A 27,858-nucleotide genomic window follows, 5' to 3' on the forward strand; every position below is an offset into this window, starting at 1 on the left:
TCTTCTTCAACCTTGCAATAACACGATAGAAAGAGAGGCAGAGAGGCGGTGAACTGGAGTAGTTCCAGCAAAGGAAACTCCTTATGAAGACGATTCTCCCTGCAATTTCTGGAACAAAATCGCAACACCAAGGTCTGCCGATCCCAACGAGAAATAGCCCCAAAATTCTACTGGCAACCGAATGGTGAGATCTGAAATCAGATCTGGCGGATGTCTTAGTTGCAGGTTACTAAACCAAGGCTAAAATTGGAGATTTTGGGAAGCAGGGAGTGGGTCTAAGGTTGGGGAAGAAACAAAAAATTAAAGAAGAAGAAATCGAAGAGGGAAAGAGAGACAGGACGCCATGGCGTAGGTCGATATGCACAGACCTCCAGTGCCAGGACGCCATGGCGGTGCCATGGCGACGATATGGCGACGCCATGACAACTATGCTAACTACTAAGTGACTAGAATACTCACCTTGCCGGAGACAGAAAGATAGGAACTAGGAAGAAGCTTCGCGGTCTTCGTCTGAGTCTAGTTGCTGGAATAGCAGTGCCGGAAAAGAGAAACTAGGAAGAAGCTTTGCCGCCTTCGTTTACGCAAACTTTGCAGAGAGAAAAAACTGGTCGAGGGTTTTTTACTTTTTGAGAAGTTTTAGGTTTTTAGCTTTTTAGGGATTTCAGTTTTGTATGATCCCATGTAGCAGCATTATACGAAATACTTGTACATCAACAAATAAAAAGTAAAGAAATAGAATAAAGGAATAATGCATTAAAAAACGAAAAAAAAACCACACTCAAGAGAGGCGGCCGACTTGACCACATGGCGCACCAAGGCGTCGCTTTAACCGCCTTGGCGACACCTAGTTGGTCAAGGCAGACGCCTTTCGTGACTCTCATTAAGCGTACCATCGCTTATCACTTGGATTCCCGCTTGGACGCCAAGGTGGCGCCTAGGCAACGCCTTGACAACTATGCAACAGATTTGTCGAACTCTGCCGTTAATGGACAATCTGGTTTCTTTATGAGTTTTCTCAACTACTTCTGTGGAAGCCTCTCTCTGTGCAAGTTAATAGTCAACAGAATTTTAGTACGAAAACCAGAAACCAGGAATTAAAATGAAAGAAAAGGGTAATTTTGAGAAGTTGAATAATAGAGAGGGACAAAGGTGAATGCTTTGGTGCTCTGGGTGACGCATGAGCACCTTGAGATGTCTAGATGTCTAAATTGTTGCTTTTTATGTTTTATTTAAGGGAAATTATCAATACCATCCCCTGAGTTACACCCTTATTTTAATGCAATCCCACTAAGTACCCAAATATCAATCTTAACCCATATTCACACGGTTAACTCTGTGAACTGCAATTGACTAAAATACCCTCTACACTAAAAAATAAAAAATCCATCCTCTTTCAACACCATCACCCTCTTCTTCACAGAATACCACCGCCCATCGTATGCAACTCCCGTAACCCACCTGCAACACCACCCACCCACCTGCAATCTCCGTTCATTTTTTGTGATAAAGGAAAAAAAAGGGAAAAAACTTTCTACTCCCTCTGTATATTCTACTCGTGTTCATCTCTCTCTCTATCCTTCCTTCTCCATCACCATCCTCATCGCCACTCCACCTTCCGGCCTAGGTTCCACTGCTTCTTACATCCGCCACATCTCCACCACTACCCTATCCATCATCTTCCACCACCTACCCACCATCTCTCTCCCTCCGTCCACCCATCATGAAACCCTTCTATGTGATCTCGTTAGTCTCAACAATCCTAACGTGCACCACACCCTCGACACCATCTCCCACACCACCACCATCCGAGCCTTCATCATCAACTTCTTTTGCACCAAAGCTTTCGATGTCGCCACTTCCCTCAACGTCCCCACTTACTACTTCCCCTCTGGTGGTGCCGACCTTGCTGTTCTTTTCTACTTCCCAACTATCCACAACAGCACCACTAAAAGCATCAAAGATCTCAACATTCATCTCCAATTCCCAGGTGTCCCACCCATCACATCCGGTGGTGCGTGCTTGGCATTGTTGAATGTCTCCTCTCGACCTGCATCATCTTCTTGGCTTCTGAGATTATTCTAAGGAACTATACCAATTAAAGTAAACTCTAAGGAATTTTTTGGACCTCCCCCATCCAAGTGGAAGGGCCTTTCTCTTTCTCGAGATCATTGTAGCTCTCTCTCTCGATGCTTGGTCAGTAACCTAGTTCTGGTTCTATGGCCGAGCCTCCCAGCCTCCCCGGGGAGGTTCGGGGAGAAGCTCAGGTAAGGATTGGTACTCCAGGACTCGGTGAGTCTGTGAGAGCTCCACCAGCAGGAGCGACGTGCTCGACCACCGCTGTAAGAGGCCCAAGTTCTTGGTCGTCGCAATTTGGGTTTGCTGCCCAAACTCTTAAAGGACTTCCTCTCCACTTCTCTCTGCCAGCCATGGTGGAAGGTAAGCCTATCGTATACTGCCCTACGAGTGTTATGAACGAGGAACTCCATCTATGGAGCAAGGCAGTGGTGGGATTCTTTGTAGGTCGCAGGCCATCCTTTGAATTCATCAAATCTACCCTTCCGAAGCTGTGGCGATTGTCGAGGCACGTCGTCATCAATGCATTGGATAACGGCCACCTTATATTCCAATTCAGCCACGATGAAGATAAGATCAAAGTCTTGGAAGAAGGACCTTGGAGTTTGGCGAGGAGTCCTCTGATTGTTAGACCGTGGAAACCCGATTTGCCTTTGAAGGAGATGGAAGTAAAATCCATCCCTATTTGGGCACGCCTCTCTATGCTTCTGTTCCACCTCTGGACCTCTGTTGATCTCAGCTCGATAGGCAGTGCTCCTTGTGTACCTTTGTATTCTGATAACATCACCCTCTCAAAAGATCGTCTCTCATACACCCGGATTTGTGTCGAGATAAAAGCCACGACGGAGCTCCCACAGTCCATTACTAGTTACCCTGAGGGAGGTACCAACTTTGAACAAGAAGTTTACTTTGAATGGTTGCCTCCAAGATGTGAGACGTGCTGCTCCTATGGGCATTCAGCAGTTCATTTTGGCAAGGTCATTGCAAGTCAAATGACTTGTTGCTCAGGCTCTAGGAATGGTAGAAGATCGGGTCATAATTCAGTCCAGCCTATTGTAATCGAGTTAGAACCCAAGATTTTGGATCTCAGCCCAGCCGGAAGGGATGCAAGGTCCGACCATGGAGGGTGTCTCCTCTGCTAACCTCCTCTCTTCAATGCCCGAGGTCCCTGCCACCACTGCTTCAGGCCCTTTTCTTGAGGCTCCCTCTACTGCAGTGCCTGCAGGCCTGAACTTAGCACACTCTAAGCTTTCATCCACTTTGCAGCTCTGTTCCAACACAACTGTTGCTTGCAGTTTGACCCCAAATAAAAATCATTCTGAAATCCTGAGTACTTACTCTGAGATGGGTGTGGAGGACGGTTCTAATGGTCCTCTAGTCTCAGCCATGTTGGACCTCTTAAGTCCTACTGGGCCTAGGCTTTCAAGGACTTCTCCTGTGCATGAGGCTGAAAAGATGCAATTAGTCGTAGACTTAAGGGTGAAGCCCACTATGGAGGTTGGGTCTTTGATTGAAGAAGGTGAGATTTAAGAAGACCACCTCCTCCCATATCTAATTCTTGTTATACCCATGTGGGGGAAGTTAACTTAATGGTGGAGTTAGGTACTTCCGCGGTGGAAGAGGTTTTGGCGGATGATGGTAATCTATTTGTCTCATCCTCTCCCCCCTCCTCGTTGGGGTCAAAGTCTAAGAAGTCGAAGAAGAAGTCAATGAATGGAAAAAATAATAGGTCGGGTGTTTGTAGAAGAAGCTTGAGGGTGCCTAAGCCACCTCCTCCGAGATGGGATCCTGGAGCTCCTGAAGTAAATGAACTCTCTCACCAAAAGAATTTGATGATTTCAGGTTCTGTTTCATCATTTGCTGACGATAGGGTTGTTGTCAGTTTGGGCCAAAGCAATGCTCACAATGGTTGTGATGTAGGTTCTCAGGGTGTAGTTCCAGGCAACGACTCTCCTATGGGGGACCTAAATTCTGACTTAGTCACCAATACTTGGGGAGATCCTAGAGCGGATAGCAGTGGTTTTAGCAGGAGATGGGTGGTTCCTCTTATTCCTCCCTATAATCCAAATGGGAAGAAGGTCAACTTTAAAACTTGTGATTCGTTGCTTGGGACCTTACTCTTTGGGTGGTTTCTCTTTAGCTTGATCTGATTGTAGCTCTATCTGTTGTTCAGTGTTTCCCCTCCTCTTGAGGTTTGGGGTTTGTCTGGCTGGTTGTATTTTTTTTTTCTCCTCCCGGATTCTCGGGCCTTTATTTCTTTCTCCTTTTGGTAATGAATTTCTTATTCACCAAAAAAAAAAAGTAAACTCCAAGAACTTTTTGATTTTTTTTTTAAAGAAACAGTAGCAGTCTGTCTTTATTTTATTTTCTTGTCGATCGATCGATCTGTGAGGCAGTATTTTTTTGTTCCGGGGGGTTTCTTTGAAAACTTGAAACTATGGATGATAGTTATCATCAAGATTCATTCACAATGGACATTCAACAATGCAAAGACTGCTTTTTAACCAAAGATCAATGGCCTCTCCTGTGACATGTCTGCCTAATCCAGATATCTAGATTGATGAAATTTACTAGAACTGGAGCTACTATAGGATTTAGAGCGAGAATCAACCATTACCTCCTGATGAAGATGACAAAGAGGGGAAGTCTAGACTTATTAATGATTCTCTCCTTATTAAATCAGCCAGTTCCATGCTCTGGAAGGTGTGATGCAAAGGAAGATCCAATTAGAACTGTTGAAGATGACTCATCGAAACCAGGTTTGCATGCCAAAATCAAGAAGAATCATTGTTAACACCTTCGAAGCTCTTGAGCCCAGAGCAATCAAAGCACTATCTGATGGAATTTGTATTCCTAATAGTCCAACCCCACCAGTTTACACTATGGGACCATTGCTTGGGGACAATGATCAAACAGGTGGTGATCATTGTTAACAGATCAAAATTAGAGTTTGAATGCTTGGATAGTCTAAGACAGACCTCAAGCTATGTATTTATAATAGAGTCAAAAATACATGGACAGTATTGCCCTTAACATAGCCAAGATGGTTGTACACAAAATAGAAATAGTAAAAAGTCCTGAATACCCCCACGATATTCTGGCCCATACAATCCAGCACTTCCCCTCAAATTGATGCATATATGTCATGCATGCCCAACTTGACTAAAATAGAATGAAACACATTGCCACTTAGCCCCTTAGTGAACACATCGGCTAACTGATCAACCTTCACATGCTTAGTACGATCATGCTGGACAGGATTATGAGCAATGCTAATGGCCGCTTTATTATCACAATATAGCATCATGGGAAGATGGACAACAACACCAATATCCTGCAACAATCCTCTAAGCCACAAAAATTCACAGATTCCTTGTGCCATCGCACGGAACTCTACTTCAGCACTGAATCTTGCCACAACATTCTACTTCTTGCTATGCCATGTGATAAGGTTTCCACCCACAAAAGAACAATATCCAAAAATTGATTTTCTATCAGTAGAGCCAGCCCAGTCGGCATCAATATAAGCTTCAACTTTTAGATGACCACTGGGAGATAAAAGTATTTCTTTTCTTGGAGCAGACTTCAAATATCGCTAGATACGAAGAACTACCTCCATATGAGGCAAATAAGGATCATGCATAAACTAGCTTACCAAACTCACGGCAATGGCTATGTCTAGTCATGTATGAGAGAGGTAGATCAATTCGCCTACTAATCGCTGATAACCTCCTTTGCCAACAGGTTCACCTTCTTTCTCCTTGAGTCTTGTAGTAGCTTCCATGGGAGTATCTGAAAGATGACACCCTAACAGCCCAGTCTCAGACAATAGATCTAGGATATATTTTCTTTGAGAAAGAAAGATGCCCTTTGAAGATCGAGCAACCTCTATCCTTAGAAAATATTTTAGAGTTCCCAAATCCTTTATTTCAAACTCACGGCCAAGGAAGAGTTTCAATTTGTTGATCTCATCACCATCATTTTCGATCACTACAATATCATCAACATAGACTATGAGGATAGTTACCTTATCACCAACTCGTTTGATGAACAAGGCACGATCAGCATTGCTTTGCTTGTATCCCATAGAAACCATAGCCTTGTGAAATCTACCGAACCAAGCTCTAGGTGATTGCTTCAACCCATAGAGAGCACGCTTCAATTTATAAACCTTGCCCCTGGTAGTACCATCAGAGAAACCCGATGGAATGTCCATATACACCTCTTCCTCTAGCTCTCCATGGAGGAAGTCATTCTTCACATCCAACTGCTGAAGATCCCATCCAAGATTCACAACACAAGATAACAATACTCTTACAGTGTTGAGTTTTGCTACTGATGCGAAGGTCTCCTAGTAGTCAACTCCATATGTTTGAGTAAAGCCCTTTGCAGCCAGACGTGCCTTGTATCGATCCACTATTCTGTCTGCCTTTTGTTTGACCATAAACACCCATTTACATCCCACTGGCTTTAAACCTGGAGGAAGAGCCACAAGATCCCACATATTATTTTTTTTTCAATACTCTCATTTCTTCCAACATTGCTGCCTTCCACTTTCCATCTGTAGATGCTTCCTGTTAATTTTTAGGAAAGGAAACAGAAGAAAGAGAGGATACAAATGCACGAGAGGAAGGAGAAAGAGAACTATAAGAAACAAACCGAGATACAGGATATTGAGTAGAAGTCCTAGTACCTTTGCGATGAACAATAGGTAGGTCAGAAGAAGAGGTCTGACCAGGAGAAGAAGGATCTGGATCTTGAGTCGGCAACTTGATGGGTATTGATGCTATAGTGGATTGAAGCTGCCCTTTTTTGGAACATCCTTTTTTATAGGTAATAGTATTGGAGTTGTCTATTCTCTTCTGAAATTCACCAATGGTTCTCTGGACTGGAGTCAGCTCCCCTTGAATAGGAACATCACTACTACTATTTTCCATGATCTCCCCATGTAAAGGATTCCCCTCGGATAAAGCGGCAACAGGCAAAGGGGGCTGGGCAGCAGCCATAGGGAGCTAGGCAGCAGCCATAAGAGGCTAGGCAGCAGCCACAGGAGGCTGGGCAAAAGCCATAAGAGGCTGGACAGGAGCCATAGGGGATAAAAGAGGAGGAACCTCAAAGGTCAACACATCTTTCACTAGAACTCTCCCCCTGAAGGGGTGGTGAAGAATAATATGAAAGGCTTTCATGAAAAATAACATCCATACTGACCAAAGTACGACGGGAAGGGGGATGGTAACACTTATAACCTTTCTGGTTGGAGAATAACCCAAAAGATTACATTGTAACCCCCGAGGTTCAAGTTTGCTAGGAGATTTTGTATCACTAGCATAACACACACAGCCAAACACTTCGGGGGAAACCACAAAGGTGGAATCCCCAAGTAAAACTTTAGCTGGACTAGGGGAGTCGAGAACTCGAGAAGGCAACCTATTAATAAGAGAAATTGCACTGAGAACAGCATCTCCCCAATATTGGAAGGGAACATGTTGAGCAAACATCAAAGCTCTAGCCACCTCTAATAAGTGGCGGTTCTTCCTTTCAGCCACACCATTCTAGGTTGGGGTATCGACACAACTAGTCTGGTGAATAATGCAATGATTAACCAAGTATTTTTTAAATTGAGATTCTTTATACTCGGTTCAATTATCACTTCTTAAAATTTTGAGAGTAGCCTGGAACTGAGTTTGGACCATTTTATGAAAATGCTGAAAACATGAAAAAACCTGATTTTTTGTGTGCATAAGATATACCCATGTGTTCCTAGAGTGACAATCAATAAAAGAAACAAACCAACGATGACCAGAAAGAGAAGTTTTACGATTAGCACCCCAAATATCAGAATGCACCAAATGAAAACAAAAAAAACTCCTTTTATTTGAAATAGAATAAGTTGAACGTGTCTGTTTGGCCAGAACACAAGCCTCACAAAAGAAATTAGGGTTATCACAACCTTTTACTAAAGCAGGAAATAAATAAGATAGTGTGCCTAATGGAGGGTGACCTAATTTAGAGTGTCATTGGTAAAGTTCCGAAGAGACGAAGGAGTTCTGGTGGAGCAGAGGAAGTGCTATTGGTGGAGAAAGATGACCATCATCAAGCAGGTACAATCCATCTTGCAATTTACTGCATCCAATCGTCTTCCCTGTCACCAGAACCTAAAAAACACAGTGGGAAGGAAAAAAAGTTACTTTGCCATTAAGATCACGAGTAAGACTACTAATAGAAAGGAGGTTAGTAGCAAAATCAGGAATATGCAAAACGGAAGACAAAGTAAGAGAGGAAGTGCAGGTGATGATTCCTTTGCCAGAGATGGAGCAAAGGGAACCATCAGCTATCTTGACTTTGTCTTTCCCAGAAGTGGGAGAATAGCGATGGAAAAGGTTAGAGGAACCAGTCATGTGATCTGTAGCTCCAGAATATATGATCCAAGGATGGGAAGCTACTGAAGCACAATGACTACCAAATGCAATACCTGATCGGGCAAAGTTTGAACCTGAAGGCATAGTCCGAAATCTCGCGAGATCTCGCCGAGATTCTAGGTTTTTTAGAAATCCGAGTCGAGATGGAAGGGGAAACATAAAAGTGCAAGATCTCGGCGAGATCTCGTCTCGAAAAAGCTTCAAAAACCAGTGAAAAATCAAGATGAAAAATGCAAAATCTCGGCGAGATCTCGGGTCGAAAAGTGGATCTCGGGTATGGGCACCATGATTTGACCCAAATGACTTGTTTTAAGTCTTAAAACAAGTCTGTTTTTGCCTATTCTGTCGACAGAGAGCTCTCCAACACTCTCTTCTTCTCTCCAACTCTCTTCTTCTCTCAATCTTCTCTTTCCATGTTCATTTTTTGGTTGGATTGAAACATTTGGAAGCTGAATTTGGGGGCAAAGTGAAGATTGCAGCTAAATTTTGGAGGATTGCTCAAGTTTGTGAAGGTTTTTTGAAAGGTAAACCCATTTTCCCTAAACCTATTTTTTTTAAAAAAATTTGATGAAATCTTGATAGATGGGTGTGATTTTGAGTTATGTTATACAAGTTAGGCCGATCTATCACTTAATGGAGGCCGAATTTTTTTGGATTATTAAATTATTTATTATAATTTCTGAAAAAAAAATTGAATTTTTTCAAAAAAGAAATTAAAAAAAATAGGATAAATACTTATTGTTTGGATGTGATCTTGATGTATGTTAGATTAGTTTGCATACTCTACAGCCTCATGGAGTCATTTTTTTTTTTCACCCATTAGAAAAAATATTTTATTTTTCAGATTTAATAATTATATTATTTTAATAGTTAAAAAATATATAACATTAAGGAAAAATACCTGTTTTTGTTGGAAAATTATGCACAACAGTTGTACATAATGTCCAACTTCAAATGATGTCAAATACATCATTATGTTATAATATTTTATATTTGAAGGTATAATTATTTTTAATAAAAATTGTAAATATTATTTTTAATTAATAAATAAATACTAGGGTTAGGGAATAAATAAGAGATAGGTATTTGATTGTTCTAGTAGCTTCATATTATGTGTAATAGTTATAAATACAATACTTTTAAATGTTTATTACCTTACTTTAAGTCTATAATAGTTACTAATACATGTTTTTTTATGTAACAGTGTAAAAAATCAGATAAGGGTTACACAATGGGGGATATAGCATGCTTACATGGAGTCCCAATGTCTGAGGACAAAAAGAAGTCAAAGTATAACTACTGTGGGAAGATTCTAAATTCTGGAGGAGCAACTAGGTTAAAGGAACATTTGTCTGGTCTTGACAAGAATGTTGCCAAATGCCAAAATGTTCCGAGCCAAGTGAAACTGGCAATGGCACAAAATTTAAGAATACGGACAAAGAAAGCTGAGAGGGAGAGACAACAAATAGCTTTCGATGAGGCAGTGCTAGAGAGGCCTGGTGTAGACATCCTTGGGGGAGTAGGAGATGATACTGAATATAGGCCTCCACATGGTGAGTTCCAATCAGAGGCTGAATGGAGGATTTACCAGCAGACTTTGGCAACGAGTAGGCAAAGTTTTCATTTTGACAATATCAGAGCATACGAGCAAGCAAGAGGAGCTGGTGGATCTGGCTCAGCTGCACCAGTGCAAGAAGATGAGAGGAGGAGAAGCACTGGCACAAGAGATATCCCACGGCCCCAAGCCCGACCACGAGCACGTTCCCCAGATACCATTTTTGAGCAGGATCCATCTACCTTTAGGTAACAAGATGCCTTCCAGCCAACCATCTCACAAGTGTTTAGTGGTAAACAAGAGGATGCATGGAAAGCCTTCAGCAAGTTCATGCTATACAATGGCATTCCAGCTAATGTAGCTCAAGGAACCTATTATAATGCATTTCTTGATGCTACAGGGAGGGCTGGCCCAGGATGGAAGGGGCCTACACCATATGAGTTGTATAATGTATATTTGCCTAAAGAGGTAGAGGAGCTGAAAGAGTACATAGAGGGTCTGAAGCCATTGTGGGACACATATGGGGTTACTCTTATGGCTGATGGTTGGACTGGACCTACTAGACAGTCCATTATAAATTTCATGGTGAGTTGTAATGGGAAGACTGTCTTCTTGAAGTCTGTTGATGCATCAAAGCATGTCAAGGATGCATCATACTTGTACAAGCTACTGAAGCAAGTGGTAGAGGAAGATATAGGAGCAAAGAACGTTATCCAAATTGTGACGGATAACGGTTCTAATTTTAAGAAGGCTGGAGAGAAACTGATGAACAAGAAGTGTAAGAGGATCCGCCTCTTTTGGACTCCATGTGCAGCCCATTCTATTGATCTAATGCTGAAGGACATGGGGGAAAAAAGCTTTGGTGGCTGGTGTGGTCAATAGGGCAAGGCAAGTGACCACCTTTGTGTATAACCATGGTTATGCTTTAGCCTTGATGAGGGAGAAATGCAAGGGGGATTTAGTGAGGCCAAGTGTCACTAGATTTGCCACCAATTACATTGCATTGAAGAGCATCCAGTCAAAGGTGGTAGGTCTGAGGTTAATGTTTGCAAGTGACCAATGGTTTACTTGGCCAGGCTCTAGGACACAAGAAGGGAAGGCAGCACAAGAGACCATTGCAAGTAACGGATGTTGGAATGACTTATATAAAGTTGTTGCCATATTAGAACCAGTGGTGGTAGTACTAAGGATGGTTGACACTGAGAAGAAGCCTACCTTGCCCCACATATATGCTGCCCTGCAAAAGCTGAAGGAAATGGTCCGAGCTGCAATACCCCGAAGTGCTCGCTCATACATTAACATCATTGATGAGCGATGGGAGAAGCACTTGAGTCATCCCTTGCATAAAGCTGGTGAGTTCAACACTTCAACATCTATACACTTTATGTGAGTTTTTACATTTACATATTCAAACCTCTACAGTAGTAAGTCACTAACAACTTATATTTGTGGTTTCCCCTTTACTAGCATACTATTTGAATCCAAAGTACCAGTACTCGCATGATCTTGGGCTGGACACGAATTTGTTACTGGCAGTTGAAGCTGTTATTGAGAAGTTGGAGGTCAATCCCAAGACACAATCTGACTGCAATGATGAGGTGAGACTATGGGACTTTGGTATTTTGCTAGTCAGTAAAGGAATGTAATTACTAAATAGCAAATACTGATGCCTCTAACACTGTTTCAAATTTCAAATGTAAATAGATCAAGGCCTTCAGAGAGGCCTCAGCAAGTTTCGGTCGAAAATCTGCAGTGGAGGGTAGACAAAAGTCAGACCCTGGTAGGTGGCAATGTGGCATGATTTTACATATATGACTTATAATTTTATCCCTTTACAATTTACATATTCTTAATATTCTTTGTTTATAATGCAGTTGACTGGTGGGTGTTGTATGGTACAAGTTCACCCAACCTGAAGAAGGTAGCAATCAAAGTGCTGTCACAAACCTGTTCATCCTCTGGCTACGAGCGCAACTGGAGTACATTCGCCTTGATACACTCAAAGAGGCGGAATAGATTGGGTAGTCAATGACTAGAGCAACTGGTGTATTTGCATTATAATATGAGACTAAGGATGAGGCACATAAATGAAGAATTTGAGAAGAATGACAAAGAGCCCATCGAGCTAGCCAACATATTCCAGGAGGACTCTAATGAGGATGAGGATCCCCTATTCCAGTGGGTGAGGGATCGTGGTGCACCAGAGATGGATGAGCCTGGAGGTAGGCCTGATTCCACTATTGTGTCCGTAACCGGCACAGATGTTGAGGACTATATGTCGCAAGAGGGGCGTGCACATTCTCAGTCACCGAGACCATTTGAGGCTACAACAGGAACTCCTCCTAATGATGATGATGATGGTGATGGTGACGACCCTGCTGGTGGTGATGACCCTCCTGCTGGAAGTGGTGGTGGTAGTAGACGTCGTGGTGGTACTGGTGGTGGCATGCCTGCTAGTGGGTATTATGATGATCGTCATAAGGGGATGCGCGACCAATACCAGCAAGAAGTAGAAACACAGCAGGACCCTGTACGTTTCACAGGTGAGTCTCAGTTTACACATGCCACACAAGATCAAGACCATGGTGGCCATAGCAAAACCTACAAGAGAAGGACGGGTCACAAACAGAACCAACCTCAGTATGATGACACGAGTATGAACACCATGGTAGCAAGTTTTGGAAGCATGAGTATGGATACTGGTAGTCAGCATCAGCTGTGGCAATCATATCAACCTCATTATGAGTATGATTATGGCGTGAGCACGGTTCGAATATAGTTCTATGGTCAATTTGAAGCGCCAACACATGCGTATGACTATCAAAGTAGTGAGTCTGGCATTGGGTCCAGCATTGGGTCCATCGATCCGTCCACATTCCAAGTCCCAGGCACTCCTCAATATGACAGTAGCATAAGCGGTACATCTCATCCTTCATGGCAACGGTCTAACTCCACTGTAGAACAGTTATACCCTAGATTAGGGATGTTGGCATATGTGGATGAAAACTCTTATATGAATGTTGTGGAGGACTATACACAACAGTTTAGCAACAATATGTTATGAGAAGACTATGTGGTACAAATAGGGAATGAATATGCCATTCAATCTCATTTTATGTGATGAAGTTGTAACTTGTAACTTAAACATTTGTAATGCTTATTAACTTGTTTCCTATTAATTGAATGTTTTGTTTGAGTTCTATGTGCATAAATTATGTCATTAATGTATCTATTATGCTATTTTAATATGTCGCCACCTAGCAACTAAGAGTCTGATGTAAAAGTCATATTTGGACTTTGTTTTTGCAAAATCTAATAATGCCATTGTGTTTAAATGGCCTAAAATAGGCTGTGTACCAATTTTCAGACCCAACAAAGCCCTAAAACCCACCGAGATGAGCCTCCGAGTCAAAAAAAAAAAAAAAATTGCAAAAACTCAACGAGATCTCGCCAACTCGGTTTTTTCGTGGGCCGAGTTGGCTCCGAGACCCGAGTTTTCGGACCATGCCTGAAGGAGCAGGAGAATTAGCAGTAGCGGATGTAGTAGAGGCAGCAGCAGTGGAAGACTTTAGCACACGTAGGAATGCCTGTGGATCATCCTGGGATAGACCAATGGCAGTAGTCGGGGCTGTAGTAACAGTTTTTTTCTTCTTGGCAACCCGTTTAGCATCACAGTTAGCTGGTTTCCCATGAACTTTCCAACATTTCTCTTTGGTGTGGTAAGGTTTATGACAGTGCTCGCAACAGGTCCAGTAGTAACCGGGGCAGCAGTCTGTACTCTATAGGACTGTTTAAGTGTGGGAAAAGGAGAATGGCCCAACACTTGAACAAGAATCTGGTAATACTCCACATTCAACCCTACCAAGAAATCATAGACCCTGATCTTGTCCACATGTTTCTCATAGGCAGCAAAGTCAATGGTTGTAGTAGGGTGGAAATCAGAAAAGTGGTCCAATTGTTGCTAGAGGCTGCGCAAAGTAGTATAGTATTTAGAGACAGATAATTCTCCCTGAGTAGTGTGAAGGACCTTCTTCCTGGGTTCATAAACTTGGGCATCATTGCCAAGTTGCCTGTCTGTTTCCTTGTAAGCAGACCAAATCTGAGAAGCTGTATCAAGGAGAAGAAATCCATGTGCAAGGTCTGAAGTCAAAGAACTAATCAGGTATGACATGAGAACCCCATTGTTCGCAAGCCACCTACTTTGAAGAGGAACAGGTAACACTGGTGCCATCAATATGGCCAGTAAGGCCACAGCCAGCAATGGCAAAGGATGCAGATCAAGACCATAGCAAGTAATTGGAGCCATCCAGTTTGATGGGATTAGGAGGAAAATTGTGATATTCTGTTTTGCCTGAGCCATCGTGATCAGAAGTAGCAGTGGAAGTGGCTGAGTCACCTATAAGCGCAGCAGAGAAGAACCCAAGTCACAGAAGGGCTGGCTGAAGGAGAAATCCAGTAAAACCTCCAAGAGAAGCTCCAAAAATTGAAGGAGGAACTCCTGGAATGATGACAAAATAGGTCTCCAAAAATCAACAATGACAGACAGGACAACACCCCAAATCGATTTTGTCAAGGTTTTGAAAAAAACCCTGATTTTGGAGAGATCGATATAGCAGAAAAGGCTTCAAAATCTTCACTGGATGGAGCTGAAAGAAGGCTCGAGTGTGCTCTTATGAGTGCTGGATCACCCTTCAAAAAATCAGCAGCAACCAAAATTAATAACCCCAAGATCGATTATTGTCAGGGTTTTGGAAAAAACCTGAGATGGGAAAAAAATCGATCTTGAGGTGGTCTTCAAATATGGCTGGAGATAGATGCTTGTCCAATAATTCTGCTGCAATTCTTGATCTTTAATAAGGTGGACAGATTCCTTGTAGTTGAGATTGAATCAGTCCAAGAAAAAAAAACTTGAAGGCTTCAAATTTCGCAGACAAAGTATAAGCTCCTATCAATCAGAATTTTTGTATCATGGAATGAGGTGATGGAGGACAGCAACTGGATCTATGGATCCCCTCATCAGTGCTGCCCTATGTGAGAATGAAGAACAAAAAGAAAAGAGGTGGAGGAAAGGGAGATTGAGAAAGAAAAAGGGAGAAGTAGAGATCTAGAATGGAGGGATGGAGAGCCCTAATTCGAAACCTGCTCTGATGCCATGTTAACAGATCAGAATTAGAGTTTGAATGCTAGGATAGTCTAAGACAGACCCCAAGTTATGTATTTATAATATAGAGTCAAAAATACATGGACAGTATTGCCCCTAACATAGCCGAGATGGCTGTACACAAAATAGAAATAGTAAAAAATCCAGAATACCCCCACTGTATTCTGGCCCATGCAATCCAACAATCACGATGATGCTGATTGCTGACAAGTTTTTGATGTGGCTTGACTCACAACCCAGTCACAATGTAACCTTCTTATCTTTTGGCAGCTTAAGTTTGTTCTCCGCAGCGCAATTGAATGAGATTGCAGTCGGGTTAGAGAACAGTGGCCACTGATTCTTATCAGTGGTACGCAGTCCGCCGATTGAGGACACGAGCAAACACCTTCAAGTGTCGCCCGATCTGGGGAAGAAAGGGACGGGAGGGCATGGTGGAGGTGGAGTTGGGGAGGAGTGGTTAACAAGGGCACAATTGTCTTTTAAAAACAACTAACCTGCTGACATCACTACTTAACAGTTAAAAGGTTAACCCCATTAGATTTTGGGTTCATTTTGATATTCGGGTACTTAGTGGGGTTGCCATAAAATAAGGGTGTAACTCAGGGGGTGGCGATGATAATTTCCCTTTTTTAATGTAAACAGAAGATATTTTTTACAATATTATTTGTTTGTGTACATAGTATCATGCAGGTGAGAAGCATGCAATCACTTCGTTAAAAAATTAAAATGAACAATGACCCATTCCATTGTTTTATTCAGTTTAAGTGTTAACCAAACCCTAGTGTACCACCTACCACAGTTCCACTTCCGGCAATACTACGGTGAATATTCCAGCCAGCAGCAGCGGCATCTTCTGTGTTTCATTCCTGATGACTGTGAATTAGTGTTGATGGCTGCTTACATGATTTCAAGTTCTGATTGGAAGTTTGCACTGTTGTATGATTGTATATCTGTTGTATGATTGAATATTTGTATCTGGTTATATTATACCCTTATTCCTGCCGACTCTTGCTAACTTATTCTTGTTACTATTACTAATTCTCTTCTAATTCCCTTATTCCACCGCCTTGGTTCGCCTTGACAACTATGCTCCAGTTTGACTATTAATTTGACCTGAGGTTCTAGATCATATGTTTGTTTCCTCACCCCCAGACTTCGGGTGATTAGCATAGTTGTCACGGCGTCTTGGCAACATAAGGCGTTGGAGAGGGTCCAATCTAAGGCGACACCAATTAGGCACCCAAGTCGGCCAACGCGCCTGGACGCCTAGGCGACGCTTTGACAATTACGGAACCTGGTCCAATACCAATTAAACCAGTGCAAGGTGCCCTACAATAAGGCGGCAGCCACCTATGCACCTAGAAATCTGCCTGGATGCCTAGGCGACGCCTTGACAACTATGGTGTGCAACAGGTCTCCACATTATGATGTTAAACCCCGATGATACTCAACTATCATCTAAGAGTGACATTCAACAAAAAAACACCTCAAAACCAAGGGAAGGACAATATCTCAGCATACGATGGACTACTACTTTAGCTTGGAGAGTAAGAAACCAACAATGATAGAAGAATGGAAGTAGGCATGCTACAACCTCTGACCATGCAGTTTGTGATATGAACCTGAACCATTTGCTATTAATACCCAAAGGCAACAGTAATACGAATTGGTGTAAAGGAAACTAAACAGTCAAGGCTTTATTTAAACCACTAAAAGTGGCCCATCGGCTTAATATATTCCTAATTCTAATTCAGGAGTTAAGAACCTCCAGATTTTCCATTATCGATAAAAATTACATAGCATCTGTGTTTGGATGCTAGGGACTAGGAACGGTGGGAAGCTACAGTACAGGAAACTCTACCAATTTCCTAATTGCAAGGTAAAAGGTAACATTTTCTTGAAAGGACAAGGAGAACACAGATTACAAAGTTATTCTTTCTGTCTTCTCCACCCCACCACCAAACATCCAGTGATTTCTGGATGAGAGCTCCCTTCTGTCTCAGTGTCTCTCCCTCTCTCTTAAATCTAACCTCTCTTCATCTGCAACTACAGAGAAAGGGTTTGCTGGCCTGATTGAGCTCCACCAGAATCACACACACACAAAGAGAAAGAACTTAATCAATCTGATCTCCTGAGATCCAAATATGAGTAACAGAAGCACAGACATTGCACTGCTCATCAACGATTTAACAATCTATTCTTCTGAGCTTATTCAGTCTGACCTCCTCAAAGAGAGATCTTCTGCACACGGGACCATGCTGACTCTCCCCCGTCGTAGCTCACTGGCTGGAGCTTAATCAATCTGATCTGCATATGCATTTCAGGAAGGGAAAAAAAGGGAAAACACAGATGCCAACCTAAAAATTCTATGGCAGCACAAGTTGTTTTCTTCCAATAAGGATCATCTGGATATGGTCTTAGCTACAACTAAGAGTAGAAAAGAGAAGTTGGTGTTGTATTAGCAGGAGGAACTGAATGGTTGTTTTTCTTGGGACAGAGAAGGTAGAAACAGAAGGGAAGGGATGCTAGGGGCACGTTTTGTAAATACAATGACAAATTGGCATACTTTCGTCTAATAAAAATAGAAATTCTCTCCAAAAAAAATGGCCGACCAAATGGGCCAACTCTAGGAAAATTGCCACTTTCCCCCAATTTAAGTATCGCTGTCTTTACAACCCCCCCCCTGGGCAGAAAAATAATGTAGGGCCCACCTCCACGAACAAAACACAGCCATCAGGTACACTTGCATCCCACTGGATACCTTAAGATTTAGCATGAACAACCTCTTGGAACCATAATTGTCAAGGTGGCAAAGCGACCCAAGGGCATTGGAGGGGTGTCTAAGCACTTAGGCGACAAGGCGCCCCCAAGTGTTATTTTTTATTTCCCCCATTTTCTAACATTATTTAGTATGCTACAATATATACCTTATATCATCAAAAATCAACATTAAGCCTTCTCAAGTCATCAAAATTCAACATTAAGTAACATCAAGTCATCAAAAATCAATATTAAGCCACATCAAGTCATCAAAAATCAACATAAAACTAGAAGACAACAGAACTGAAGAAGCAATCTATTGGCAAGGTACTAAAACTCGGAACTCGGTCCCTTGAAAAACCGAGTCGAGTCGAGATCTCGCCGAATTGGTGCATTTTTTTTTTCCGACTCAAAGCCTCAACTCGGTGGGTATTAGATCTAATTTGGGTCTGAAACTCGGTATTCAGCCTATTTTAGGCCATTTAAACACAATGGCACTATCAAATTTTGCAAAAACAAAGTCCAAATAGGAATTATGTACCTGTCAAACTTAATTTGGTGTGCACGAATGTCGTCAAAATCGCTCTGAATGAAAATATTTTCTTGGACATCAAAACAAATGAATATTTTACCGCACTTTTGATTTTTAGCAATGTTTTACCATATTAAGATTTATGGTATTTTTAGATTTGAGAAAAACCCCAGCATTAGAAAGTTAAAAATTACACCTACCGCCGAAAATCCAGTTTTTGTTCTTGAACTTGGGAGGTTGACTTTTTTTCCTTTTGCAATTTTATTTTTTAACTATTTTTATTGGATTCAAATACGAGGGTATTTGCTTATTTACGAATAATATCTTAAGTAAATGAAATACAAATACAAAAACATTTACTTAAATGATATTAGGCATAAATAAGTGTTTGTCTTAGTTCCTGGCCTAAATAACTGTCTGTATACCAAGGTTTGCATAGATAGGTGTCTGTATACCAAGATTTTCCACCAAGATCTCGAGATCTGGCACTCATATAAAGGAGTTTGGGTCAAGATTCTCGAGATCTCGAGATCTCGGTTGAGTTGTTGCACTTTTGCAACTCATATGCCAACTCGTCTCGGTTTCTCAAAAAATCGAGAAACTCGCCGAGATCTCGGCGAGATCTCGCGAATTCTCGAATTATGTCTATTGGAAGTTTGAAACAATCAAACATACATTTGGTTTATACAGTTCTTAGAAAATATGATCTTATCTATAAGTAATTAAATTGTTCTCGATTTAGAGCAATGTTCTTGTTCTCTAAGAAGTTTGACTAGTCAGATGATTTTATTTTTACATGGGACTTTTAGTATTAGGTAGAGCACAAAACCAGCTTACAAATCCAAAATTGCTTAAATCTAATTTATATTGAAGAAGTTATGTTCCGGTCAAACTTTATTTGGAATGCGCGAACGCTGTCAAAATCGCTTCGAATGAATATTTTTTAAGATATCAAAATAAATGAATATTTTACAGCACTTTTGTTTTTTAGCAATATTTTACCATATTAAGATTTATAGAATTTTTAGATTTGATAAAAACCCCCGCTTTAAAAAATTGAAAATTTTACCTACAGTCAAAAATCCAATTTTTGTTCTTGAACTGGGGATGGACTTTCTATTTTTTTGGAATTTTATTTTTTAACTATTTTTATTGGATTCAAATAGGGGGTATTTGCTTATTTATGAATAATATCTTAAGTAAATGAAATTATTTTTGGCATAAATAAGGGCCAATACCGGGTTCGATATCGATAAAAACCAGTGCAAGGCACCTTGCAATAAGGCGGAGGTTGCCTAGGCCCCAACAAAACCCTCTGGACGCCTAAGCGGCACCTTGACAACTATGCTTGGAACTAAAAACATATACATTTGCTTTTCATTTTTCTGTTGCAACCTGTTGGTAGATCGTGTATTAGGGTTCAGTTACATAGAAATTAGGCAAGGAAAAAATCAACCAACCATTCATTTTAGTATATATGATTATTCACTAATATTTTATGTAGGATGAGAAAAAGCTTAAATATCAGTGTACTTAAGACTTAAGAGAGCCAGAAATAACTAGCATTCAATAAATATAAAATACTAAAACTGAACATAATAAATTAACTTTTCTAGTATCTGTTTGACATTACCTGAGCTGCAAGACGTGTCCTCACTAGATCCAATGGATATGTGATGGATGCAGCCGTTATTCCAGCCAAGCCACCACCTACTAGTCGCACACAAAGGTCCGCACCAATGTTTTCTCCATTACTTTGTAGCCCAGGAATCAACTTGAGTAACTGCAAATGAAAATGAAAATGAAAACTTATTGACCAAAATCTATGAAGATAATAATACCACTTCAAATGAACTGCATGCAACGATTAATTCAGACAGTTGTACGCACATTCTTGTAGCGTTCATAAGCATAGAAGCTGATAGAAGAATAAGGAAGACGATGAACAATTGTGACGAGATTCCCTTTCCAGAATGCTCTAATACCTTCTTCAGAAAAGATACGTGAAGCCTCACGCCAAATGCTAGCCTTGCTCAAACTCGCAACATCAGAGTGCATACCTTGAACCTAAAGAGAAAAAACTATGTGAAATAACCAAGTGTAAGAAAAGAACTTCAACTCTTCATCAATTTCAAAAGAAAAAAGTATGACGTAGTTATAGATATCCCCAGAAACCTCTTCAAATCTTCCCAAATTAATTTCCAACAAATGATAGAATTCTTAACAGAAATATTTTAAGAAAATAACAGCCTAAATAAAGTCGAATAAAAAAAAACTCACAAATATCACAAAAATCTTCCACAACCAATCTTAAGCTAATTAAGGAAAACCCGTGAAAGCCAAGACAGAAGCAGCATCATAGCAATGACTCTATACCACTTTAAGCTGTCTAGAGAAGGACCAATTGCAGCACAATAATATACCCACATCTAGGCCAACCTGGAGGTCTATAGGTAATCACAATTTGCGCAACATTCATGAGCCCAGAAGATTGGGCTGATATAACCATCTGCAGCAATCTTTTCCCGCTGACAGAAAATCAACCAACACTGACAATCTCCTCATTTCAGCAAAAATATAATCCCCCGGTTTCAGCAAAAAAGATGACATAATAGCTTCTATCTCCTCTTTCTTTAGGGAAAGGAATAAGAACAAAGCATCCATCTTCTATTGCTTCTGGAATTCCCAATTATGTACTCCCCCATTTGACCAAATGTGGGTTCTCTCTCTTCTCATTGGTTCTTAAGGAAAAACTTCCTAGGACTATAAACATAGTTATCACAATATCTAGGCGACCCAAGGCATTGAAGGGTCCTACACGCAAGGCGACCAAGACGACAAAGGCATACAACTTGACTAGATGCATAGGCGATGCCTTGAAAACTATGATTATAAACATCCATTTGAAAATGCAATGTCCATACTAAAAAAGATATCATGGCCCTCGAATAAAATCAGCACAACCATCAATGTTGTTCATGAATATGTCATAACTATGAAGGCATCAATGCAATCTGAAAATTCAGATTATAGATCTCAGATGAAAGCAGGCCCAATGATCAAATTTGCGATCAGATCTGAGATAAAGGAATCAACTGCGTTGTAAAGGTAAAAAATCAGATCGATGAAATGGAACTGAAAAGAGATTAGATCGATATTCTTGAGAGGAAGAAGAGAACAGATACCAAAAATTATGTTTGAGATACCAATCCCGTATGCCAAGCTAAACAGTACCAAAACTCTTTAAAAAACTCATTCTTTACTCAAATGATCTCTAATTGATGGGGGCCGTATAACATATATAAAGACCTCCTAAAATTCTTTAAATTGACTCATAAAAGTACTTCTAATCACTCACACCCACACACTCAATAAAGTAAATACTCTCAAAACATAACCCTATCTAAATAACAAGTATCCTAATCTAACACAAATATTTAAATACTAATCTCGCGTACTAACTTTATTCCCATTTATGGCCTTATAAATTAAGCACATTACAATGAAACCCAAGAAATAAGGCCCAACCTATAATATAACTACCCAAATGTCAATTTCAGCCCATTGGACTGCCACAAGCTCCTTTTGGGCCTACATATGGGATTAATGTCTAATGCATATGCATCAATTCCCCTTTGTGTTGAGAAGAACTCATCCTCGAGTTTTGTAGAATGGAAGAATCTTCAACACACGATCATCAACCATTCTCCTTGACTCCACAAGACAAACAATCAGACCACGATCTAATGGTACAAAATCAATGATATGGACTCCACTGTTGCAGTTGTAATATGGAAGCAAAAATTCAATTGGTTCAATCAAAAGATCAACCAGTATATGCTCCTCAATGCCTCAATGGGTGGTTCTTGAATGATAACTGGAGCCACTTTGTCTTCTATTCTCGTAGACTCCTCTTCTTGGTCTTCCACTTATGGCTCTATGAGATCAGTTTATCGAAACAAAGATCCCATACGATCGGATGTGATAAGCAACTGGTTATAAAATTCTTTAAATTATCTTTGAGTTTCTTCGATATTTGTTCCAACCATCCATAAGTTCTCTTACACGAGTTGAAGTTGATGGAAGATAGCAAACAAGAGGGTAGGATTCATGGTATTAACAGTTAGGTTTGGCTTTGGTGCCAATTAATGCAATAAAAAAAAATCCAGATTAAGGATCTCATATGCAAGCAAGTCCAATGATCAAATCTGTGATCAGATATAAGATAAAGGAAGCAGCTGTGTTGGCAAGGGAAGAAATCATATTGATGGAAGGGGAGGGAAAAGAGAGAAGATAGATGTTCTTGGGAGAAAGAAGAGAGAAACTGTGTGGAATACTAGAGGAGAAGAGAATAGAAAAAAAGAGAAGAAATCACATTTGGGATTCCAATCCCATATGCCAAGCTCAACAGTACAAAAACTCTTTAAAAAACTCATTCTTTACTCAAATCATCTCTAATTGATGGGGGTGTATAAGTGTATTCATAGTTGTCAAGGCGGCGCCTAGGCGTCCAGGCGGATTTCTAGGTGCATAGGCGGCTGCCGCCTTATTGTAGGACGCCTTACATTGGTTTAATTGGTATCGAACCAGGTCCTGTCACTTATTTATGCCAAATATCATTTAAGTAAATGTTTTTATATTTAAGATATTATTCATAAATAAGCAAATACCCCCCTATTTGAATCCAATAAAAATACTTAAAAAATCAAATTCCACTAGGATAAAAAGTCAACCCCCAAGTTCAAGAACAAAAACTGGATTTTTGGCGATAGGTGAAATTTTCAACTTTCTAATGCTGGGGTTTTTCTCACATCTAAAAATTCTACAAATTTTAATATGGTAAAACATTGCTACAAAACCAAAAGTGCGGTAAAATATTCATTTGTTTTGATATCTAAAAAAATATATATTTTCATTCAGAGTGACTTTGACAACATTCACGCACACAAAATAAGGTTTGATCGGAACATAACTCCTTCAATATAAATCAGATTTAAGCAATCTTGGATTTGTTGGAAAGCTGGCTTTGTGCTCTACCTAATACAAAAAAGTCTCATGTAAAAATAAAATCATTTGATCAATCAAATTTCTTAGAAGAAGAGAAGGAGAAGAGGACTCCGCGATCTTTGAGAAGTAAAATCGTGAGTGTTATTATATAGTGGTTACATACCTAGAAATCAGACTAGGAATAGGAATTACATTAAGAAAAGGAAACTAACCTAATCCAACTAGGAATCATGTTGAAGATAGGAAACCTGATCTTTAGAGAATCCACAGGACCCTTTAAGACATAAAACTAATATGTACATGATCATATGTACCCCCACAGTACACATGATCACGTACCCCATAGACTCGATAATCTCAACACTTCCCCTAAAGATGGAGCATACAAATCACCCATGCTCAACTTGACACAATTCTTACGAAAAGTAGGCCCAAACAAGGGCTTAGTAAACATATTACCACGCTGATTAGTAGAAGCAACAAATGAAGTAACGGTTGATTAGCTCGATGGCACTTGAAATGGTTTGTTGTAAATGACTGCCAAAGGAATAACACAAAAAGCGAAAGAGGATGATCTTCTGATATACTACGAAGTAAATTAAAACTTAAACTCCCATGTCTGATCTCCCTGGGGTGGCGCCACTGCCACCCAAGGACCCTCCCGCCCCCTCCCTCCCATCTTCTCCTCTCTCCCACTCCCCCTCTGTTGGTCACCCTGCCCCTGGCCTGTCGTGGTCCTCTCTATTCGGCAACTCCAAGTCTCCTACTGGAGATGGCCTTCGACTGCACTTTGTTCCTCCCACCATTAACAGCACCTCTGAGGTTGCTCAATATGATCCTACCTTCTGGTCAATGAAGCTTGCAAATGGGAAACCTGCCTTGTAGGGCATTTTATTGGTAGCTGCCCCCCTTTTCCGGTTGTTAAAACCTCCCTTTCCAATCAATGGAAGCTCCAGGGTTCAATCGAGACTTTCATGCTTGGAAATGGCTTCTTCATCTTCAAATTTTCTGATGCCCTGGACAAATCTTGTGTTCTTGAAGGTGGTCCGTGGAATGTTGGTCCAAAACCAATCCTTCTCAAGCAATGAGACCGGCACCTGCAGCTCAACAAACTTAACCTCAGCTCTATTCCTCTTTGGGTTTCTCTCCTAGGGCTTCCGCTTCATGTTTTGTGCGAGGATAGTCTCAGTGTGGTGGGCTCTGTTCTTAGGAAACCTCTTTTCTCAAATGGAAGAACCAAGAAAAATGACAAGTTGGCCTATGCCAGAATTTATGTGGAAGTTGTCGCCAATGCCCCCCACTGTGCTACTTATTGAGTTTTTTACCACTACCAAGGTAAATGTTTCCCCCGGTCTTCTCCATCTTCCTTTCCCACATCTTTTGAAATCCTCCCCCATCCCCCTCTTAAGCCTTTCATTCACTCTGCCCCTCCTTCCCTCACTCCAGCCTTGTCCGCTCCTTTTTTACCCGCTTGCTCCCTCCTCCCACCACCTCCCCCTTTGGTGGTAATGGTGCCCCCCTCTCCCTCTCCCTCTCGGGGTCGTTGCCGGCATCGAACTCGTAAAACACCTCGCGACATGGCTCGCCTCCTCTTCCCCTTGCGACCTTTCCTTAGCTTCTCCCTCTTGTCAGGTGGTCTCAGGCGGTCTTATGACTGCTGGTCCCAACCGATCCTCCCATTGGAATCTCTGCCTGACTCCTCTGCTATTCCTGCCTCTTTGTCCTCTTCTTCTGTGCCGTTGGCTCTGTCCTCTTCCTCTGTCGTTGAGTCTCTATCTTCCTCTGTCGCCCTGGCCTCTCCATCTCCAACGCTTTCCCCTTTTAGCTTGGGGATTTCTGCCTTTCTCAAAAGCCAAAAGAAATCCTTTTTTACTCCCTTGCGTGGTCCCCTTCTGGTGGGCCTTTCTCCTCTCTCCTCTACTACCATTCCCCACCCATCTTCCCCTCCTCTCTCGTTGTTCCCTCTAGGCCTATTGGGACTGCTGGGCCTAATGGGCCTGTAGCTCCTTGCTTTTGGTCCATTTGTTCCAACCCATCAAATCTGGCCCACCCTTCTTTGGGCCTTAACTCTCCTATTGAGGCTCCCTCCCTTGTGCCCCTGCCTATAGCTCCTCCGCCTTTACGAGTGTTTCGCCACAGTAACCCCAGCTCCCCTCCTTTCCCTAAGATTCGCCCCTACATTGCCTACTCCCTTCCCTGCGCGGAGAAGATTTTGCCTCTAAGTTTGGCTATCAAAGATCATGCTTTTTACCGTGTGGCTATGGATCCGGGTTAGAGATCCTGGTTGCATCGAGGCTTCCTTCGGATCGTCTTTTGTAATCCTTTAGTTTTGTTTTGCTTAGTGGGTAGTTCCTTTTTAGGCTACTGCCTTTGTTTTTGCTAGCCCTTGCCGTTTGGCAAGTCTTATATTTGGTTCACGTTGTTCCCTTCCCCCTCCCCCTCTCTTTCCTTTGGTAATGAAATTATTTATTCATCCAAAAAAAAAAAACAAATGGAGTAACAATCAGCTTCTTCATGACAGCATCCCATACGAAATGGCAATCAACTTCTATATGTTTGGTCCGCTCATGAAACACATGATCACTAGCTATGTAGATGGCCGCTTGATTATCACAAAACATTTTCATAGAATGAGAAACAAGAAATCCCATCTCTCGAAGAAGAGATCGCAACCGCATTAACTCAGCAGCAGTATCAAAACATAGCCCAATATTAAGCCTCAGCACTAGATCTAGCTACAGTGGTTTGCTTCTTACTACGCCATGTAACTAATTACTGCCAACAAAGATGCAAAACCCTATAGTAGATCTCCTGTCACCATCTGCACTGGCCCAGTTAGCATCAGAATACCCTACCAAATCAATATTCTGACAAGGATGATAAACCAGCCCCTTTCCAAGAGCACTCTTAAGGTACCTTTGAATTCTACAAGCAGATTCCCAATAAACCTTTTTCGGTCTTACATGAATTGACTAATAACTCCAATTGCAAATGAAATATCCAGTCTAGTAACTATTAAATAAATTAACTTTCCAACAAGTCTTCTATAATTGTGCACACATCAAAATCCTCATATGTCATAGCAATAAACTTTTAAATGGGATCCATAGGAATGTCCATTGGTTTAGAAGCAAGCATACCAATATCGGTCAACAAATCTAGCACATACTTTCATTGTGAAAGACTGATTCCTTTCTTATGACGAAGAATTTCAATACCTAGGAAATATCTAAGACTACCTAAGTCCTTCATCTAAAAATGCTTATGTAAATAACTCTTGACTTCTGCAATTCCGGAGGCATCACTTCTAGAGTCTATAATATCATCAACATAAACAATCGCAATGACCACCATCGTCCGTTGACAACGAACAAAAACAGAATGATCTGAGTAACATAATGAAAAACTACAGAACTAAACATATCAAACCAGACCCGAGGTGACTGTTTCAAACCATATATAGATTTTCGTAACTTGCAAACTTGAGTAGATTTCTCCCCCTAAGCAACATATCTAGGAGATTACTCCATATACACCACCTCATCAAGATCACTATAGAGGCATTTTTTATATCCAACTGATAAAGAGGCCAATCAAGATTAACAGCAAGAGAGATTAGAACCAGAACAACATTGAGTCTAGCCACAGGAGAAAGTCTCAAAATAATCAACACCATATGTCTAAGTACACCCCTTAGCAAAAAGGCGAGCTTTGAGACGCTCAATGAAACCATCCGTATTATACTTGATTGTATACACCAGTCGACATTGTACCAAATCTTTACCAAGAGGTAAATGTACTAAAGACAAAGTCTGACGAGATAATAGGGCATCTATTTGTGTGTCCATTGCTTGAACCACAAGTTAATGCCTCATTATGATTTTTAGGTGAAAAGAATAAAAGGAAAAAAGAAGAATAAAAGAAGGGAGAAGAGAGATGGTTATAACCATGGGAGTCACAACCTTGAGATTGGGACTGCCCACTTCATTCAATATAAATAGAACTAAGTTACAATAGCCAAAGAGTAAGGAAAAAAGACAAAACAGACATATAATCAACAACTAACACTCCCCCTCGAGCTTGAGCATAGATAATAACCATGCCTAGCTTGTTACAAATATAATCAACTCTACCACTCCCAAGAGACTTGGTAACAACATCTGCAAGTTGTTCTCTTGTGCGAACATGACTTATAAAGATAATTCCCTGCTATAGCTTTTCTCGAACAAAGTGAGAATCGACTTCAATATGTTTCGTTCCCTCAAGGAACACTGGATTCGATGCAATATAATAGCAGCTTGGTTATCACACCACAACTGCATAGGAAACACACTTTCAAATTGGTTATCAC

At 41.0% G+C, this 27,858-nt stretch overlaps 1 protein-coding gene across 1 annotated transcript in view; it reads right to left on the reverse strand.

Moving 5' to 3' along the window:
• The window catches only part of LOC122649523 (mitochondrial substrate carrier family protein B-like), a 46,285-nt gene extending 25,689 nt beyond the window's left edge, over positions 1-20,596 (reverse strand). The window contains exons 1-2 of the mRNA XM_043842709.1: positions 20,391-20,596; positions 20,134-20,283 (exon numbers count right to left, since the gene is read on the reverse strand). Coding sequence (XP_043698644.1) covers positions 20,134-20,283; positions 20,391-20,558 — 318 coding nt within the window. The 5' untranslated portion in view covers positions 20,559-20,596. The remainder of the gene's footprint in view (positions 1-20,133; positions 20,284-20,390) is intronic.
• Between the last annotated feature and the right edge of the window lie 7,262 nt (positions 20,597-27,858).

This window comes from Telopea speciosissima, chromosome 2 (genome assembly GCF_018873765.1).
Source record: "Telopea speciosissima isolate NSW1024214 ecotype Mountain lineage chromosome 2, Tspe_v1, whole genome shotgun sequence".
NCBI classification, from domain to species: Eukaryota; Viridiplantae; Streptophyta; class Magnoliopsida; order Proteales; family Proteaceae; genus Telopea; species Telopea speciosissima.